Source organism: Thermobia domestica, chromosome 7 (genome assembly GCF_964235325.1).
Source record: "Thermobia domestica chromosome 7, izTheDome1.hap1.1, whole genome shotgun sequence".
In the NCBI taxonomy this organism is placed as follows: Eukaryota; Metazoa; Arthropoda; class Insecta; order Zygentoma; family Lepismatidae; genus Thermobia; species Thermobia domestica.
In genome coordinates, this window is record NC_137460.1 from 10,925,346 (window position 1) to 10,945,949 (window position 20,604).

Here is a 20,604-nt window from a genome sequence, read left to right on the forward strand (position 1 = left end):
ATGTTTAAAGAGCTACTGCATAGAGACAAACATAACGCGTGAGATTGTTGCATGAATTCTCAGAAACGGAAAATATCTTACTCTTAATATTTGACACTACAATCAAACCATGCCACAAATAGAATTTGAAATAATTATATTTCAAAGGTAAAACGTAATAAATCTTAAAATGAAGCATTTAAAGGAAACTGCAGACATATAATTAATTATTAGATTTTTTTAAAAAAAAATCTTGACTTGTCATTTATTTTTTGATTTGAATTACATTTATCCGAACGTCTCCTTGAGTTACCCTTTAGTTTTAGACATGAATTACCTTTATGCTAAAGTACTCTCAAGTCATCCTTCATTTCTAATACTTGAATTGTTTATATCCTAAAATGCCCTTAAATTGTTCAAAAATCTTTTTTCCTTATCTTTGTTCTAAAAATGCTCTCAAATTGACCTTTATTTTTAGACTTGAATAATCGTTATCCTAAAATATTCTCAAGTTATTCTTTATTTCATGCCATGAATTGTCTTTCTTCTAAAATACTCTCAAGTTATTCTTTATTTTATGTCATGAATTGTCTTTCTTCTAAAATACTCTCAAGTTATTCTTTATTTTATGTCGTAAATTGTCTTTCTTCTCAAATACTCTCAAGTTATTATTTTATGTTATGAATTGTCTTTCTTCTAAAATACTCTTAAGTTATTCTTTATTTTATGTCATGAATTGTCTTTCTTCTAGAATACTCTTAAGTTATTCTTTATTTTATGTAATGAATTGTCTTTCTTCTAGAAGACTCTCAAGTTATTCTTTATTTTGTCACGACTTCAGTTATCTTTTTCCGAACATTTACGTGAGTAACCCTTTATTTTCAGACATGAATTATATTTACCCTAGGATCTCTTTAAGTTTTTAAATTGTCCTTTTTTGTTTAGGCAAATTTCACTTACCTAAAAGGTAATTATTTAAGATGTAGTCAATTCTATCTTGTTATGAAATAGAAATAAACGAATTGTCTTTATTAAACATTTGCCTTAATAATAGGCTTATTCTCATATGTATCATACTCTTTTAATCTAATGCCTAATTGCCTAGTTGCTAAACATAATAGAAAAATAAATATAATTGTTTGTATTTAGTGTAAAACATTCACTATATATATATATATATATATATATATATATATATATATTGTATTATACATTAATAGCACTAATAGTATACAGCATTAATATTATACAATAAGAATACTTTCTAAACTATGACATAACAATTATTTACTTAATTATCCTTTGAAACTTTTTGTTTTGAAGAGCAAGATTTCTTTAAGCAAGTCTAGTTTTATAAACAATAAAGTTTATATATATACAGGTTGTTTCAAAATAACACCTACAATGTTTGGAACGTGATTCCTAACACCAAGATAAGACAAACTGTATAGACCAACCTGAATGCACAAATGCTTCCTTTCGGCTGCCGAAAACATGAAAAAAAATAATTTTAAAGGTTCATAGCTCCAAAACTATGGAATCTACCGTAGTCGGATCAAGATTTCGTTTAGGAACTAATATGTGCGCTATCCAAAAATACATGTTCCAGAATCCTAAAGTATTCACGCAACAATTTTTGTAGAGGGGGTTTGGCTACTCACCAACTACCTCTATAAAAATTGTTGCGGAAGTACTTCACGATTCTGACACTTAGATATTTGGATAGGGCACATACTAGTTCCTAAGTGAAGTCTTGACTTGACTAAGGTAGGTCTCATAGTTTTGGAGCTATGGACCTTTAAAGTTTTTTATTTATTTATTTATTTATTTATTTATTTATTTTAGGCTGCCTATAACTCCGAAAGGAAGCGTTTGTGCACCTAGATTGGTCGTGTATTTTGCTTTATCTTGGTGTAAGGAATCACCTCCCAAACGTTGTCGGTGTTATTTTAAAGCATCCCACATATATATATGTATTATACAACCATTAATTTAAAAAAAATGTCTGTTACATGTTATGTTCTCAATTCAATATTTATATACTTTCATGCTAGAAACTCACTCGACATCTGAAAAGAAGGCATACTCTCTTTAAAGTGCCTTCTTAATGATTGTTTTTTCAATATTGTTTATCTTTCCTATGTCATTATAGAAAATTTGTTGCATTTTTTATTTTTTTAAGAGTTTCATATTTTTCCTTTGTCGCTCTTTTCAGTTAACAAATTTAAACACACATCTTTTATTGTATGGTCTGTTGTAATGTAAATGAGACTTTTAAATATTCGCCAAAAAACAGTTGAATTAATACTTTTTTATATTTACAGGGTTTCCCCGGGCTTCCTATCTAAAGTCGAAAGTTGGAAACAAAGGGGCGTGTGCAGAATTCTGGAGAAAAGAAAAAAGATTTAGGTATGTTAAGAACAATAAATTTTTTGACAAATTGTTTCTTCAAGCCATATTAGAAATTTACATTGTCAAGTGTTATCAAGTGTTAGAAATTTTATAATTTTAACACATTTCCTATGTAAAACTTTCTGAGAAATATATTAGAAATTTACTTTATAAATTATTAGGAATTATAAAATCTTACCATATTTCCTATATGCTATAATATTTATGTATTATTTACTTATCCTAATGTGTATAACTATTTATATTTGCGATTACATGCAAAATAATTACACTGTGTTAATAGTACATCCTAGTAAATATTCATTAATTGCTTCAAGAACTTTATGAAATAAAAAGACATTATAGGTAAAATTAAGATTATTGCGAAAATAAGGTATTTTTGTCTTATTTCGAATTGATAAAAGATAGTTAGAGAGAAAAATTAGAAATGTCTCAAAAAAGTGAAAACAAATACCGTTGACGTCTGGTGGCAATTTTGAGGACCTTTCTGTTGGTTATAAGAAGTAAGCGAAGAACAAGTAATATGATAGTGAAATAAATGGGTGCAAATTTACTGCAAGTGAAGAGCTATTACCCTTTAACCACTAAGTACTGTTTCTCTCAATATTTGCACTTGTACCATTCCTTGATCTTCCTCGTTGTCTTCTTCTTCTTCTTCTATTATTATTATTATTATTTATTTTATTTATTTATTTAACAATTACCAGATACAGCTCTGAGGCCATTTTATACTGGATATCTAACAATAACAACAACAACAATGGAAAGGATTTGGAAAGGTATCGGCCAGGGCCTGTTTTTAGTAGGTACCATCCCGGCATTTGCCTGGTAGGATTGAGGGAAACCCTGGAAAACCCCAATCAGAATGGTCGACAGCGGGAATCGAACCCGCGACCTCCCGAATGCGAAGCCAACGCTTTATCACTTGAGCTACTTCGCTCGGTTAAATTATTATTATTATTATTATTATTATTATTATTATTATTATTATTATTATTATTATTATTATTATTATTATTATTATTATTATTATTATTACGAGGAAGGATCAGAAACTAACGTTACAAGGCCAGTTTCTGGAGTTTCGTTTGTTATAGAGGAATGAAGAGCGCGGGAATTTTAATACATGAAGTTGGCAACTGTGCAGACTTTCAGCCACCCGCCACGTACGGAGCTAGTTCCATGTAAATACAAATGGCGACTCGTTTGGAAAGCTAGTCTCACAAAGAAGTCTGCTCAGTTATTTGATTTCTGTGGGCGAAACATGTAACCGCGGATGAAATTCACCGGCAGCTGGTAGAGGTTTTACGGAGAGACTGTAATGTTGACATGTCTCGTCAGCATGTCGCAGAATGGTGTCGAAAGTTTACGTCTGGTAGAGAAAATGCCACCGACGAGGATCACAGTAGCTGACCTAGCACGGCATCAAGAGATTTGAACACAGCTGAGACCCTCCCTATAGCTCGGACCTCGCTGCAAACGACTTTCACCCGTTCCCGCACTTGAAGGAGCATCTAGGAGACCGTTCACTTCGCTTCAAATGAGAAAATGAAAGACTTCGTTACAAGGTGCCTGAACACGCAAGGACAGGATTTTTACCAGGGGGAATGTTCAAACTCATCCACGATATGACAAGTGCCTCAACTGGTATGGAGACTATGTCGAAAAATAATCTAATGTATGTACTATCTGTTGGCTGTATTGGTTGTATGAAATAATATATAAACGTTTCACTGCAGGCTTTGTAACCTTACTTCCTGATCAATCCTCCTATTTATTAAGTGATTTACTTTGGTCAACCGATATGGAGACTATGTTGAAAAATAACCTAATGTATGTACTATCTGTTAGCTGTATTGGTTGTATGAAATAATATATACACGTTTCACTGCAGGCTTTGTAACCTTACTTTTCGATCACTCCTCGTATTATTATTATTATTATTATTATTATTATTATTATTATTATTATTATTATTATTATTATTATTTTAGTAATGTAGTAGTAGTAGTAGTACACTTAAGTAAGAAAATATTTAATTTAAAGTATGTACTTAATTTTCCTGTATTTATCATTATTTTGTTTCAGGTTCTGGATAAGACATACTGTGAAACAACAGTGGTTTTACTGGTTTGTTATAGTGTTAGTATTTTTCAATACTGTGTGCGTAGCAGTAGAACACTATAATCAGCCGGACTGGCTCACATCATTTTTATGTAAGTATTGTTAGTTTTCTTATATCAATTATTTTTTTTTTTTTTCGTTTACTTGAAATTAAACAGATTGTTAGCTAAAGCTAGGTAATATTACGATATGTTCGTTTTAAGTACTGATTTATCTTGCCTGTATGACCTCTTTAGTTAAGCAAATGTGTACCTCAGAAAGACAAGAAAGAACTCAGGATTGTTTTAAATTCAATATGGTGGAAAGACAGATAAGTTGTCTACTAACCTAAGTAGATTAGGTAATATTTATTTATTTATTTATTTTGCGTTCAAGAGACTACAGTATTTTACATTTGTACGTGCGGAATAGAACATGTCAAATCATATTAGCTCTATATAGTAAACTACTACTATAATTTCTTATACACCATATTAGTCTTACTACACGATACATATTTATTACATAGAAATACCACACTTATCTATTCATCTACCTGGTTTTATTCATACTGTGAGAATCTGTAGTTTTTTTTTTTTTTTTTTTTTGTACGTATGCTATGCTATCTTCATTTAGTATTTAGTAAACATGTATTGAAGATATTTGATTATAATAATATATAAATAAGGATAATTACTCACGTAATAATAAAATTAATACCTTCCTATTGATTCATAGAACTATAAGTTTCTAGCTTGAGCATGTTCATAAAATTCCGCGACAGTATAAAAGCAGTGCTCTTGTAGTTACTTTGTTAGTCTTTGTTTAAAAAGATGATCAGATTTTGAGTTTCTCATGTTTATGGGTAAGCTGTTATAAATTTGTATCCCTGTATATTTTGGACCTTTTTGGAAAAGTGCTGTATTATGAATGGAAATTGCAAGATCGCTTTTGTTTCTAGTATTGTATGTATGAATGCCACTGTTGCATTTAAGAGACGGTTTAAGGTATTTTTTCCATAAAGATTGCCGTTCGCAGTAGTAGACCGAACTAGGTTACAGTAGGAAGTATTTGTCAGTTTTAGATCAAATTAGGTATAGTAGGTAATATCCTGTTGTTTATAGTCCATTATTATCCAAAACTAGCAATATCCAAGTTTAATGTTCCTAGTTAGAGACGTCCGTGATATACTTAATTTTTCGCATTAATTATGATCTGCCACCCCCTTTGAGATATGCATTTTAATCAAAGTAGTGTGATGAAAATCCAGTTCTAGGTAGGTGAATTATTCATTTATTTATTGTAACAACAACACAACAGGCATTCTGCCCATTTACATATATGGTAAACTACATTATTTTTTTACAGAAATTTTTACTCTTTCACTAACTCATTCACCTTATCAGATTACAAATTATATTGCTAAACACTTTTTCAGACATATTGAATACACCTATCACTTCACACTTTTCTCAATATTATTGTAGTAAGAGCTCATTCTCCATAAAGGGAATTTATATAGCATGTCAGTACGTGCTTTCTTACAATACATGGTACTACTATTGATGAACCTCGTTCCAGACGTCGGAAAATCCAGAAATATATTATTTCTATGCAATCAATTTTATTATTTATTATTTTATGTAGAAAAACTAAATCATTAACAAACCTACATTGCTCTAATGTCAGTATATTAAAGTTATTTGCTAGCTCTAGGTATGATATTATGCGGGATACAATTTAGGTTTTTGTACATTAATAAATTGCATTACATTCAACAATAATTTCAATCAGTTCAGTTGTTTTTTTCGTGATGCGGTCACAAACAAGATTTTTTAATTTTTTATATAATATATCACAGGCTTCTGAAAGACAACACTTCTGTCAAACTCCCCTATTGCAATGTTACTTCTCTCTTAGATTTCATCTTCTATTTTGAGTCTTTTTGTTGGTTCATATTAAACTTTTTTTTAAAAAATTAATATTCAATCTTTCCATTCCATTACAACTTTCTTTAGCACTCCCATCAAAATTTCTCAGTTCATCTAGTCGGAAACCTTTTTTTTTTCCAAATCATTGAAAACTTACGTTAACTTTTCTTCTCTAAAAATCTTTAACCGATTCCTAGTATTGAACCAATAACATCTCCAATGCCTTTCCTCCTTCTAAATCTAAATTGTTCAACCTGAACTTGCTAATTTGTTCGGCTAATATTTTCCATTCAACATTCGAAGCAGAATTTTTATTGCATGCGATATAAGACTAATAGCTCTATTATTCTCACGCGTTTTTTGCACTTAAGTTCTTAGCGAATATGATTATTTTTATTGCATGCGATATAAGACTAATAGCTCTATTATTCTCACGCGTTTTTTTGCACTTAAGTTCTTAGCGAATATGATTATTTTTATTACATGCGATATAAGACTAATAGCTCTATTATTCTCACGCGTTTTTTTGAACTTAAGTTCTTAGCGAATATGATTATTTTTATTACATGCGATATAAGACTAATAGCTCTATTATTCTCACGCGTTTTTTTGCACTTAAGTTCTTAGCGAATATGATTATTTTTATTGCATGCGATATAAGACTAATAGCTCTATTATTCTCACGCGTTTTTTTGAACTTAAGTTCTTAGCGAATATGATTATTTTTATAGCATGCGATATAAGACTAATAGCTCTATTATTCTCACGCGTTTTTTCCACTCAAGTTCTTAGCGAATATGATTATTAATATTTCTAAGAAACATTTCGGCTAGACTCTCGTTTGATATAATTCATTACGAATCGGAAAACTTTCTTCCCTTACTTTCACACAATTACTATATATTATCAATGCCGGTTGTATTTCTATCCTGTATCTTGCCATTAAATTTCTTGAACCCATTTCTTAATATCTGAAATTCTTTGTCATCCTCGTTTACTTTCTTCTGTTTTTCAATATCTAAACTGCAAAATCGATGTCTACTTTCATATAATTCTTCAATTTATTCCTTCCAAATGCCAAAAAGTTCACCTAACTTTCCTACAGTTTTGCAATTGTTAGTGTTTTGTTTCATTTCTAATGTTGAACTAATAGTAATTTCTAACGGTGCAGTACGGCATGGAAATTTACTTAAAGCAGAGAAACTAAAAATTCCAGCCCACAAAACGACTCTGAGTTAGGTGATTTCTTTCCTTCTTTTAGTTGCCGGCTTAACTCTTATTCTAAGTTTGTCAGTGACAGTCAGCCTTAATACTTAGCATTTGTTGTAATATGCTGCTTCATTCCGTATTTCTTCTTCCAACGATATTTCTTGTTCTAATCGTAGATCGGCTACTTTGTTGATAGTACTATACTGAAACTTGCTCTGAATTATTGCTGAACAACTGTTCGTTTCCGGTAGTTCATTTGAAACGGAATAAGCGGCCATTTTGTTTAAATGATCATATAATGCAACAATTGGTTGATGATGTAACAATGAATTGCCGTTGTTCAACTATCATGTTTACACTTTCCCTGCAATACATATTGGATATCATTCCATTCAACCATTTGAGTTTCCGTGTAACATGTTAAAAGTATTATTATTATTATTATTATTATTATTATTATTATTATTATTATTATTATTATTATTATTATTATTATTATTATTATTATTATTATTATTATTATTATTTATTTTATTTATTTTTTTTTTTTAGTTACCTCATATTATTACAACTTTTATTCTTTGTTTGAGGGATTTCTATTGCAATGATATTGATGCTGATGTTTATCTAAAATTAGACAAACAATGATAATGATAATTGGGAACTAGTTTTTACTGTAATTTTCAGACTTCTTTCCGCATTGAAATATTATACTTTCATTACTATTTCTGTCTAATGAATTTTATACTTTTTTCATTTGCAGACTATGCAGAATTTGTTTTCCTGGGTCTTTTCATGATGGAAATGTTCATTAAAATGTATGCCCTGGGGCCAAGAATATACTTCGAATCCTCTTTCAATCGTTTTGACTGTGTTGTTATTAGCGGCTCCATTTTCGAAGTAGTGTGGTCAGAACTCAAATCAGGATCATTTGGACTTTCAGTTCTTCGTGCTCTCCGGTTGCTCAGGATATTTAAAGTTACAAAGTAAGTTCATTAAAAAAAAAAAGTTCTTTGAAAAGCAAATAAGAAAAAAAAAGAAAGTGAGTATATGCGATTGTGTAAGTGTGTTTGTGTTTCTCAAGTTTATCATCGTATAATCTTCAAGTTAATTTATTTCTGAAGATTTAATGGTGATCTCTGCGATTTTGTGCTTTCTTGCTGCTATATCTGTTTTTTCTCTCTCTCTTTCTTCCTACATATTTTTCTTTTTTCTTATATTTTCTTAGTTTTTATTTATTTATTTATTTATTTGTATTTACTCCCGAGTGCACAGTGTATCTTAAGGTAAGATCAATTTCCGATAAGTCACCATCTCCCGTGTGTTCGAAAACGTTCTAGGAAGACCTAAAGAAGAGAAAGTGTATCATACAAAGTGCTACGCAAGAATTTTGAGAAGATGGTAATAAATATATATTAATGTATTTTTATTTCAAAATATGCACAGTTCATGTGAATTGTAAAATACTTATATGGTTATCTTGAGTGTTATACATATCAAACACTAGCACTAACAAAATACACTATGACAACTGCTTATTATACAACAAAATCAAATTATCTTGTAATGGTAGACTATTATGGCTCGAAAGTTTTATTGTTAGATTTTTATATGCATATGTGATACTTAAGATAAGCATATAAGTACCTTATATTTATTGTGTTGGTTAGTGTAATATTTTATATTGTTTTTGTAATGAGTTATGGAGCATTGCCATTCAGACCAACAGATGGGATCTATAGGTAATATTGGGTTGGTCCTTATTGTTTCACTTCGGAATTTTTTTTTTTTTTTTTTTTTTTTTTTTTTTTTTGTCTGACCCCTCCTAAAATGGTTTCACATCAGACCAAAGTAGCCCATGAGAAAAACTACCTCAATTGGCTAACATTAAATGATGCTCCAAGCGACCTCAAATTTTGAATGCATCTACAGTATACAATATGTAAAGGCAAAGGCACTTTGTAAGTTTGGTAAGATAGTTGTAAGTTAATAAACAGATATTCTAAAAATAATAACTCTTAAAACATTAGAGATGAATTGGAAACAACATTAGATTTGTGTTTGTAGTAAAAAGCTACCCCAAAACTATTAGTCGCATGACCTTTTCCTAGTAAAAAATTTGGATCTGAATCCAAAATGACACACTTCAAGACGGCTACCATAACGGTAACATACAGTAATAGATAATTGTACTTCTGTTACCCCTATCCACTCTCTCTCTCTCTCTCTCTCTCTCTCTCTCTAACCGTTCCAAACTTACAATGTGCCTTTTCCTCATATATACTGTTTCGAAACCCTGCAGTCATTTTCCGCCGTTTTTGTGTAGTGTCCATCTTTTTTCCCCATAGAACACAATACTCCACAGAATATTTCGAAATACTGCAGTCGTTTTCCGTCACTTTTGTGTAATGTTCATGTTTCTGATCCATAGAGAACAATACCCCACAGGATATTTCGAAGTCCTACAGTCATTTTTCGTCGATTTTGTATGTCTATGTTTTTGCCTTATAGCTTACAATAGCCCACAGGATATTTCGAAATCTTGCAGTAATTTTCCGTTGCTTTTGTATAGTGTTCATGTTTCTGTCCTCATAGGTTACAATATCCAACATGATATTTTGAAATCCTGCAGCAAAATTCGTTGCTTTTGTGTAGTATCCATCTTTCTTCTCCATAGAACACAATACTCCAAAGGGTATTTCGGAATCTTACAATAACTTTCCATCGCTTTTGTGTAGTGTTCATGTCTCTGTCCTCGTAGATTATAATACCTCACAAGAAACATTTAATGGGTCTTTTCTTAAATTTTTATTTAAAGTTTCACAAAGTACCTTGAGAGAACTTTTATGAAACACGCTGCTTTTAAGGAATCGAACTAAATTACCTATCACAAAGTGAAAATATGGTTCCTTACAAAGATATAATTAAATTATTTTAGATATTTAAGTAACCATTTTTTAAAATATATATAATGGGTTTGTTACCTTTATACTGCTTTCTATTGAATGGTATGATGTAATACTATAAAGGTGTACTATTCACGATATAAAAGATGTTCTTTTAAAAACATATTATATGTAAAACATAGAGTGGTTATAAAGTCTGGATCAAATAAAAGAACTTATGAACAGCGCATTTTCTTAATACAAAACGTAGTCTACATGTTCTCTAGCATTTTGAATACAGTTTCCTTCAAACATATGAGGACCTGGAGTAGCAAGTGCAGTGGTTATCTTTTTTTCTGCTTCTTCTTTAGTGATGATCCGGATCCCGGATGTTCACAAATGAACCTTAAATTTCAAAATTTTCCACATGGTAAAGTTCAAACGATTGAGATCAGGTGACAGTGATGTCTATTCCACTGCTCTCTTGCTAATGATCTCCGTACATGATTCAATAAATATTTGGTAAGGGCTTCAGAAAGGTAAAAAGTAGATGATCCAAATAAAGTTGTACAACTCTTAAATACATAGTCTTCAAAGACATCGTACAGGATTAATATAACGTTGAATGACATTTCATGTGATTCTTCCCACATTGCAATGCTGAACAGCTATTTCCTAATAAGTTATGGTTTTCAATGTTACGCACATTCTATAATAGAGATTGAAGATTTTTTTTTTTGGTCGTAATTACGTAAATTTTTATTGTTGACAATAATTTTGATTGAATGTTTTACAACCTTCTACAGGTCAATTTCTCAAAACTAGATTAAGCTGTAAATAGTTCTTTTTCTAAGCATTTTCCGAGTTACCTGGGGTAGGCTTTTGGGATTGCTGTCCTCCACCTGTTTCTATCGTGTGCCATATCTACTGTGACACCACACTGCATTATATCGTTCTTAACATAATCTGCCCACTTCTTTGGCCGGCCTCGGTTTCGTTTCCCATTCACTTGTATAGCATCTACTTGGTGAGCTACGTATTTCAAAAGTCTTCTTCTTACTTACCCAAACCATCTCAGTCTACTTTCTTTCTTGCAGTTTTTCTATTACTGGTCTCACCTTTATTTATCTCCGGATCATTTCATTCTTAACTTTGTCAATCCGCGTTACTTCACACATCCACTACAGCATCTTCATCTCCGCAACATGCAACTTCTGTTCTTTTCTCTCTTCGTCGTCTTCCAACATTTTGTTCCGTACTATTTTTAGTAAACTTTTCCTTTAAGGCGTATTAGTACCCTGCGGTCGCACATCACTCCTGCTGCTTCTCTCCATTTTGTCCAATTGTTGCTAATTCTGCTCTTTACATCTTCTTCCATTCCTACATTTTCTTTCATTCCTACATCTTCTTCCATTCCTACATTTTCTTCCATTCCTACATCTTCTTCCGTTCTTATATTTTCTTCCATTCCTACATCTTCTTCCATTCTTATATTTTCTTCCATTCCTACATCTTCTTCCATTCCTACATCTTCTTTCATTCCTACATTTTCTTCCATTCCTACATCTTCTTCTATTGCTACATTTTCTTCCATTCCTACATCTTCCATTCCTACATATTCTTCCATTCCTACATCTTCCATTCCTACATCTTCTTCCATTCTTATATTTTCTTCCATTCCTACATCTTCTTCCATTCCTACATCTTCTTTCATTCCTACATCTTCTTCCATACCTATATTTTCCTGCAGGATTGATCCCAAGTACTTGAATTGCCTCGTCATTATCGCCTTTTTTGTTCAGTTCTATTCTCGATCACATTTTTCCCTTGTTTAACGTCTTGTTTTTCTGATATGTAAAGTGTCTTTTATTTATAGTGCGTCTGAAGTAATTTGTATTACGTAACTTATAAATACCAAACTTTTTTTGGAACAAATGTTAGTAACATTCTATAAATACCAATTAACAGCTGCTACCATTTACTTCGTGTCTTTTTCGGAAATACTGCATATTAACAGTATTCGATTTGGCGTGGTGCCACTACTAATAAAGATAATAGACTATAACACAGAAAGAGTGAAAAAGTGACTGACTGGACCAAGACTCGAACTGGGAACCTCTGGCATACCACACCGATGGTCAAAGACTACGCCAACCAGTCCGCTTCTCAGGTCCCGGGTTCGAGTCCCGGTCTGGTAAGTCCGTTTTTCACTTCTTGTTTGTTATAGAATTCGCACTTGTGGAGGATCTGGTGTGTAAAAAAAATCGATATGAAATCACAACCGTCATAAAATGCTCGGCATATGAACACAAGATTGTTCAATAACAGCAGGGATCTGTGGTACAACCCACATGGTCCTAAGTGAGAGAGTGAGCACCTATTCCGGGAAGTGCACTGGGTGTCGTGGTGGTGAATGCATCGGTATGCCAGAGGTCCCGGGTTCGAGTCCTAGTCCAGTCACATTTGCACTCTTTGTGTGTTATAGAATTCGCAACTCTAGAGGATCTGGTGTGTAAAAAATCGGTTGTTTCCCTCTTTCATTAGCATAGATAAAAGACTAATTTATTAGTTACAGAATAAGTAAAATCTTATTACAAAGAATGATCTAGGTTTGGTGTTATACCAATATTGTCGCCAATAATCCAAGACTTTGTGACCACCCTATTGTTTAACTTGTTATTAACTAGCGGACTTGACGAGCCGACATTTGATACATATAGTCTCATGGTCTTCTTTATCTCAACAACAATTTTACTGAGTTTTACTTTAACTTCTCTAAAAAATACGTACTCTAGTAGGGACTCGTATCGATAAAAACGTTAGACATTTACTGAACAATGTGTGTTCATCCTGAACAAGCTGGAGGTAAAACCAGTAAAACAATTGTTAAGATAAAAATAATTATTGTTTATTTGAAAGAAAAACGTATTCACCATCAATTTATTTGTAATATTCAAAACCACATTTTGGAGTTTAAACGTAACTCGTCCTCTAGTAAATTTTGTTCAGGAAAATACATAAGAAGAACATACCTACTCATAATTATAAAATATAATATAATAATTACGAATAAGATCGATCTGATAGTTTCGCAGCTGTCTTCTTCTTACCGTACTGCTTGAAATCAGAGTTACTAGTAACTGAATCCTACTACATCCTTAAACTTCATTTTGAAGGAATCAGAGTGGCTGATGTTTAAATATTAGCTTACTTCCTACATTTTGCAAAAGACATCTATAACTGAAAACCAGCTTCTTGTCCAATAGATTTAAGTGTGAATTCTTACAAAAAGAAAACCTTCTTTTATCTCCTTTTCAATATTACTGTTGGATTTGCATAACACTTTAGTATCTTTCATCTCATGAGCTTTACTAAGTTTTAAATATTATGTTGACGAAGTCCCGAAGTTCGTTGCTTATTTTTTAGGTCCTCAAGTAGGTATGGTTTTACTACTAATTGTCGTTACTCACCTCTATATTTTCCTGAACACACCGGCGGACAAGTTATACTTAAACTCGAAGCGTAATATTGAATATTTCTGATAAACGGATAGTAAACTTTGTTTCTACCTTGTGATTGGTTAGTAGGTTTTATAACAAGCGTCGTGAAAGTTTAAAATAGTATTTAACCCCTTGCGTTCCAGGTGTCATTTTCCTATGTGCGTACTCTAAAACCGGTTTCATTTACTGTTTAAAAAAACTGTCTAGACCGTTATATAGAGCATAGTTATTATGCGCGCGTGAGAAGAGCATTCATATTACTGATAAGAACAATTATTTGCATTGTGGAACTTTTGGACTGAAAACGGTTCTGAATTGATTTTATGCTGCTTCAGGTTGGCAATACTGACTGGAGATCAAAGACAAAGTTTTTCCTTTTCCGATCTCGAAATAGGTCTCAAAGTTGCTAATTGTTTATCGTCAAAACAAACACATGTGTGTTGTAATTGAATGCTCCCTTTGGCCTGTCATCTACTGAGACAACAAATTTTCTGTCTTTTCTGTTAGTAAGGTGCTGTCACCTAAGGAGAAATAGTAGAACTAAGTCTTGCCTTTCATCCGATAACAAATTTCATCATCTCCAGGATTAATACGACCCTTAATAAGGGATACGTTTTCATGGTATGCACATGGCTGTCACTGGTACGCAAAGGGTTAACTATTTTTGTTAGCTTGTTAATTGCCCGTTTCGATTTAATTATCAATTAGAAGTGCGAAAATAAATTCTCTGGTTGATATGGAACCTACTTATAAAGATGACTTTATTCTGTATATTAGAGTAAGAATAGGTGTAATAAGAAAATAATATGTTTTCCAGTTATTGTTTGAATTCGATTGGTCAATATTATTACAACAATATCTATGAAAGAGTATAAACCGGTAAACAAATTAAAATAAGGTACCAAAAGTTTAAAAGAAAAGAAACAACAAAATGCTAAGTATAAGTGTTTAAGTATTATTATTACTTTTGCTTATTTGAAAAACTTGCAAAATATGAGCTTTAAAGATAGCTAATATTCAAAATCTAGACGAAGTATTTAATGTCAAAAAATAATAATGACACTGTAATAATAATCGTTATCATAATAGTAACTTCATAAGTATATTTCTTACTTATCTTACAAATATTTTCTTATAAAGTGTGATAAATAGTGTATTTATATAATAATTTAAGAAGTTATCTACTTACTTATTTGTGAATCCTGCTACTTCATACAATTTAATGTTGTGTTCACGCTACTCATGGATCAAAAGCAGTATAATGTGAATGTCAGTGAAACATATAATATAAATATACTTTAACGTGTGTTGTGCTGTAAAAGCCGAGAGAACAACAGTTTGTAGTACAATTGTAAGCAGTGTTGAATTCGGATATATTTTTCTCAGACAAGATATTTGAAAATCCAAGAATAGTGCTAGATTTTCAGCAGTATATGTTAATTAATGAATTTCTTCATGCAAGCATATGTTGATTCCGCATCTTAAGCCTTCAAAATTTTGAAAACACTAAGTTTACTCAAGTTATTGTTGAAAGCCGACAAAAAATTATATATATATATATATATATAATCACGTTATAAATATTAGCCCTACCATTGCCATTACCATTATTACGTTTAAGATCCGAACCAGAACATCTCACAAAACCTTCCAAGTAATCATGTATTATGTATATTAGGCCTACCATGGCCTTTACCATTATTAAGTTTAAGATCCGAAACAGAACATCTCACAAAACCTTCCAAGTAATCATGTATTATGTATATTAGGCCTACCATGGCCTTTACCATTATTAAGTTTAAGATCCGAAACAGAACATCTCACAAAACCTTCCAAGTAATCATGTATTATGTATATTAGGCCTACCATGGCCTTTACCATTATTAAGTTTAAGATCCGAAACAGAACATCTCACAAAACCTTCCAAGTAATCATGTATTATGTATATTAGGCCTACCATGGCCTTTACCATTATTAAGTTTAAGATCCGAAACAGAACATCTCACAAAACCTTCCAAGTAATCATGTATTATGTATATTAGGCCTACCATGGCCTTTACCATTATTAAGTTTAAGATCCGAAACAGAACATCTCACAAAACCTTCCAAGTAATCATGTATTATGTATATTAGGCCTACCATGGCCTTTACCATTATTAAGTTTAAGATCCGAAACAGAACATCTCACAAAACCTTCCAAGTAATCATGTATTATGTATATTAGGCCTACCATGGCCATTACCATTATTAAGTTTAAGATCCGAACCAGAACATATCACAAAACCTTCCAAGTAATCATGTATTATGTATATTAGGCCTCCCATGGCCATTATCATTATTAAGTTTAAGATCCGAAACAGAACATCTCACAAAACCTTCCAAGTAATCATGTATTATGTATATTAGGCCTACGATTGTCATTACCATTATTAAGTTTAATATCCGAACCAGAACATCGCACAAAACCTCCCAAGTAATCATGTATTATGTATATTAAGCCTACCATTACCATTACCATTATTAAGTTTAAGATCCAAACCAGAACATCTCACAAAACCTTTTATTAAAATACGTATCGGAAACTCCAAAATACTTCAAACCATATACAACTTCAATTACCATAACCATGCTATGAAAACATTATATCTCTTCCAAAACAATAAACAATAGTCAAAATATATAATAGACTCAGTGACCCAATTCATCAAATTATTACAATTTTGTTAATATACAGAATCTGTAACGTCTTCCTTAATAACGATCTGTTCCTTATGTACAAAGCATTTTCTGCCTCATTGTGATTTTCAACACTTATTTCTCATTTTCAATACCCAACATCTTCCCCGGTTATGTCTGTAAAATAATCTTCATTCTCTAGTGCAGCAGCAAATTCATTACTTCCTACCTCTCCTGAAACTCATCAACATCTTTTTGCTGATCTTCATATCCCTGGGATCTCATTGACTTCTTAACAATTCACCAAACTATTGCAAATTTATTTACACACTCAGTTGTCTGTAAAAATGACATCTTCCTTAACAACGATCTGTTTCCTTATGAACAAAACACTTTTTGTCTCATTTCCATTTTCAATGCCAATGCCATTTGTAATACCAATTGTAAGCGTTTAATCTCCTTAAAATGTTTAAAATCCAGTTCGGATGCCACATTGTCGTACTCTGGAACCAAACCACTGAACTCTCAAAAGCAAAGAAGTCGTTGCTGTAGTCGAGGATTTCTCACTGAAGGCTCGACCCTACAGGTTGAGATAAATATTTTAATAAGTCACATTCAGTAACAGGACATTAAATTAAACTAATAACCAATAACGAATAAATAATATTATTATTTATATGAACACCATTAATTGATTACTTTTTTTTTTTGTTTTTTAAGCAAAGTAAAATTAAAGTTTTCTACTTCCATTTCTTATACATTACACAAAAACCAAAGATGTTTCGTATTGACACATTTTGTTGCTATTTATTATGAGAGTTATTTTCAATAAAATCTGCATTTGTTGATTACAGACTAATTAAATTACTTAACTTGCAAAATAGTTTTAATAGTTCAAAGTAATTATTTGCTTCTAAACATAATTTAAAGAAAACTGAAGAAAACAGGTATGTAATTCAGGTAAAGAAATAGAATAGTTCAGTAACACAATTTAATTCAATTTGTAGCACATATGCCACGTGTTCTATAGTGAAACGTGAAGAACACATGACACACAAAGCGCGACAAATATTGCGTGAGAAAATACAAACAATTCTTTCAGTTTAAGATCGAACGCAAGGAACGGATATTGAATATAAAAAGTTTTCTCTCAGTTTACTAAGTTCTCAATTTTTAATAATTATTTCAGTTGCATGTCTGTTACTCTTCTTTTGACGAAGAGGCGAGAACTGTTAAAGACATATTTGCAGAAAAAAAGATACATTTCAAATATCAATATATTTGTGAATTATCTTCCATTTCACAAAAATATAACACTCAGTTAATAACATTACTTGCTTTTCAATATGCTAAGAGCAGTCACTTATTAAAACTAACTATCTAGATGTTTCAGCCCGCACAATTCTTACAGTTCAATAATCTTCTTCTTCTAAGCCTTTTTCCCAATTAGCTAGGGTCGGCTTTTCGGATTGCTGTCCTACACCTGTTTCTGTCTTGTGTCATATCCGCTGTGACACCACGCTGCACCATATCATTCTTAACATAGTCTCTTCATTTCCTCTTTGGCCGTCCTTAGGCTCGTTTCCTATTCAGTTCTATATCATCCACTTGGTGAGCTACATATTCCGAAGGTCTTCTTCTTACGTGCCCAAACCATCTCAGTCTACTTTCTTGCAGTTTTTTCTACCACTAGTCTTATCTTTACTGTTTCCCATATAATTTCATTCTTAATTTTGTCCTTCTACGTCACTCCACACATCCATCGTAGCATCTTCATCTAAGCAATATGCAGCTTCTGTTTCTCTCTCTTCTTCGTCTTCCAACATTCTGTTCCGTTTAAAATTTGTTTGTTGTATGTTTGTAAACCTTTAGTAGTTGTTTCTTTCAAACATCTCATAGTGTGTTATGTTTAATGTAAACAATTACACGTACAGGTGTTTTAATTAATATTGTTAATGTTAAGCAAATAAAGATTTTTTTTCTGGGGTCCTTATTCCTCAAGGAATAGAAGTACCTTGTCATTATTATTCACCATTATTGTACATAATTTAAACTTACTACATTAGAGGTTTTCTTTCCTCTAATTGTAAGTAATGAGTGATATAACTGAGAGAAAACTTTTTATATTTAATATCCGTTCCTTGCGTTCGATCTTAAACTGAAAGAATTGTTTGTATTTTCTCACGCAATATTTGCCGCGCTTTGTGTGTCATGTGTTCTTCATGTTTCACTATAGAACACGTGGTATATGTGCTACAAATTGAATTAAATTGTGTTACTGAACTATTCTATTTCTTTACCTGAATTACATACCTGTTTTTTTCAGTTTTCTTTAAATTATGTTTAGAAACAAATAATACAGAATGAATAATACAGAATGAAGACATAACAGTTTTGTTCTCTCTCAGTTCAAAGAGAATTTCATTTTTGAGCAGTAACAGAATATTCACTTAGGAGAGAGCAAAACCCTTAGACGATAAGTTTCTGAATTCAACACTGCTTTTTAAATAATGACATTTACTCTATAATATTGAAGCACTTACTTAAGTCTAGTTGACTCATATTTATTTGTTGTAAGTGATTTAATAGATATATACCAAATATCCTCATTACAAGTTCTCACCAACATTCTGTTATCAAAATGTTAAAAATGAAACTATTGATGACTTTTTGTGAATTTTTAACAAGTATTAACACTTGAAAGATGTTTTTTCTTCTATATATTAATTTACCAAATTATCAACTTAAATATTTTAAATGTTAAGATATATAAATAAAAAATAATTAAGTTTGCTTTTAGCTGAAATCTATAAAAAGAAATTTTAAATTGTGAAATGTACAATTGTACTAGAAGCAGTAAACAAACGTAGCCAGAGATGACTATTGTCCTTGTGGAGCCCTAGAAAAGCCTATAATTTGTATTTGGAGTTAAGTATTTGTAGGGATACTGACTCCAACAAAACCTTTTCTTAAGGCTTTCATTTTAATTTCTCTTATAAGATAAATCGAGTACAAACTAATCTATCTTCCGATTTTAAAAAAATGAAACATTTTCTTTGACATTTGAATTTTTCCATCAAAGCTTTGTGTCTAGAGGTGAAGAAAACATAATTTTTCATAGAAGAAAGGGTAGATGTGGTGATTCTGAGATATGTTTTAATAAGTTAGAGTCTCGACAAACTTTGATATAAGTCCATCAACTTTAATGTCAATAACTTAATCTCTCAGACACATCAAACATTTATTGATAATATCATCCTCTCGTGTTATAAATAACTTGTCTGATACTTTAATAATAGCTGTTTTTAAAATACTTTCATATTTTGAAACTGATATATAAAAGGCGATTAAAAATTTTAACAATTATTTTATAATGTACAACTAGTATTCATTATTAGATATTTCTTTCTAAACTAATCATGTATAATTTTATTTTAATTTCTATATTTGGGTTTCACTTGGTATGGGTCCTTAGGCAACAGTCCAGGTCGCTAACCTCAAAAGCCGACTACATAGACAGTGTTTTATAAAACGAAACTATAAAATGATTTTCTATAATGTTAAAAACATTTTCTGTTATTCCTATATTGATCTTAAGGTTTTCCCTGATAAAGGTAATAAATCTATTGTACATAAATGATTTATCCGAAAGATATAGTACACTATAGTTGATATATATATATATATATATATATATATATACCTTAGGTGTAACTCGCTCTTATGAAGAGAAATTGATAAAATTATGCATAATTATTTCTTAAAATTTTCATAACAAACACTTCTTAAAATATCTAAGAAATATACTGAATCAAATTACTAATTCGATAATATTTCTAGGCATTAAAAATGTTGATAGTAATATCGAAATAACAGTCACAAATGTTCTCTAATGCTGCAATTCAGTTT

At 31.2% G+C, this 20,604-nt stretch overlaps 1 protein-coding gene across 15 annotated transcripts in view; it reads left to right on the top strand.

The window, feature by feature from the left end:
* cac (calcium voltage-gated channel subunit cacophony) overlaps nt 1-20,604 on the top strand; it is a 1,271,727-nt gene that overhangs the window by 996,086 nt on the left and 255,037 nt on the right. For all 15 annotated transcript variants that reach the window (XM_081764099.1, XM_081764105.1, XM_081764112.1 and 12 more), the window contains 3 exons: nt 2,304-2,388; nt 4,480-4,607; nt 8,398-8,620. In XM_081764099.1, the coding sequence (XP_081620225.1) occupies nt 2,304-2,388; nt 4,480-4,607; nt 8,398-8,620 (436 nt within the window). The remainder of the gene's footprint in view (nt 1-2,303; nt 2,389-4,479; nt 4,608-8,397; nt 8,621-20,604) is intronic.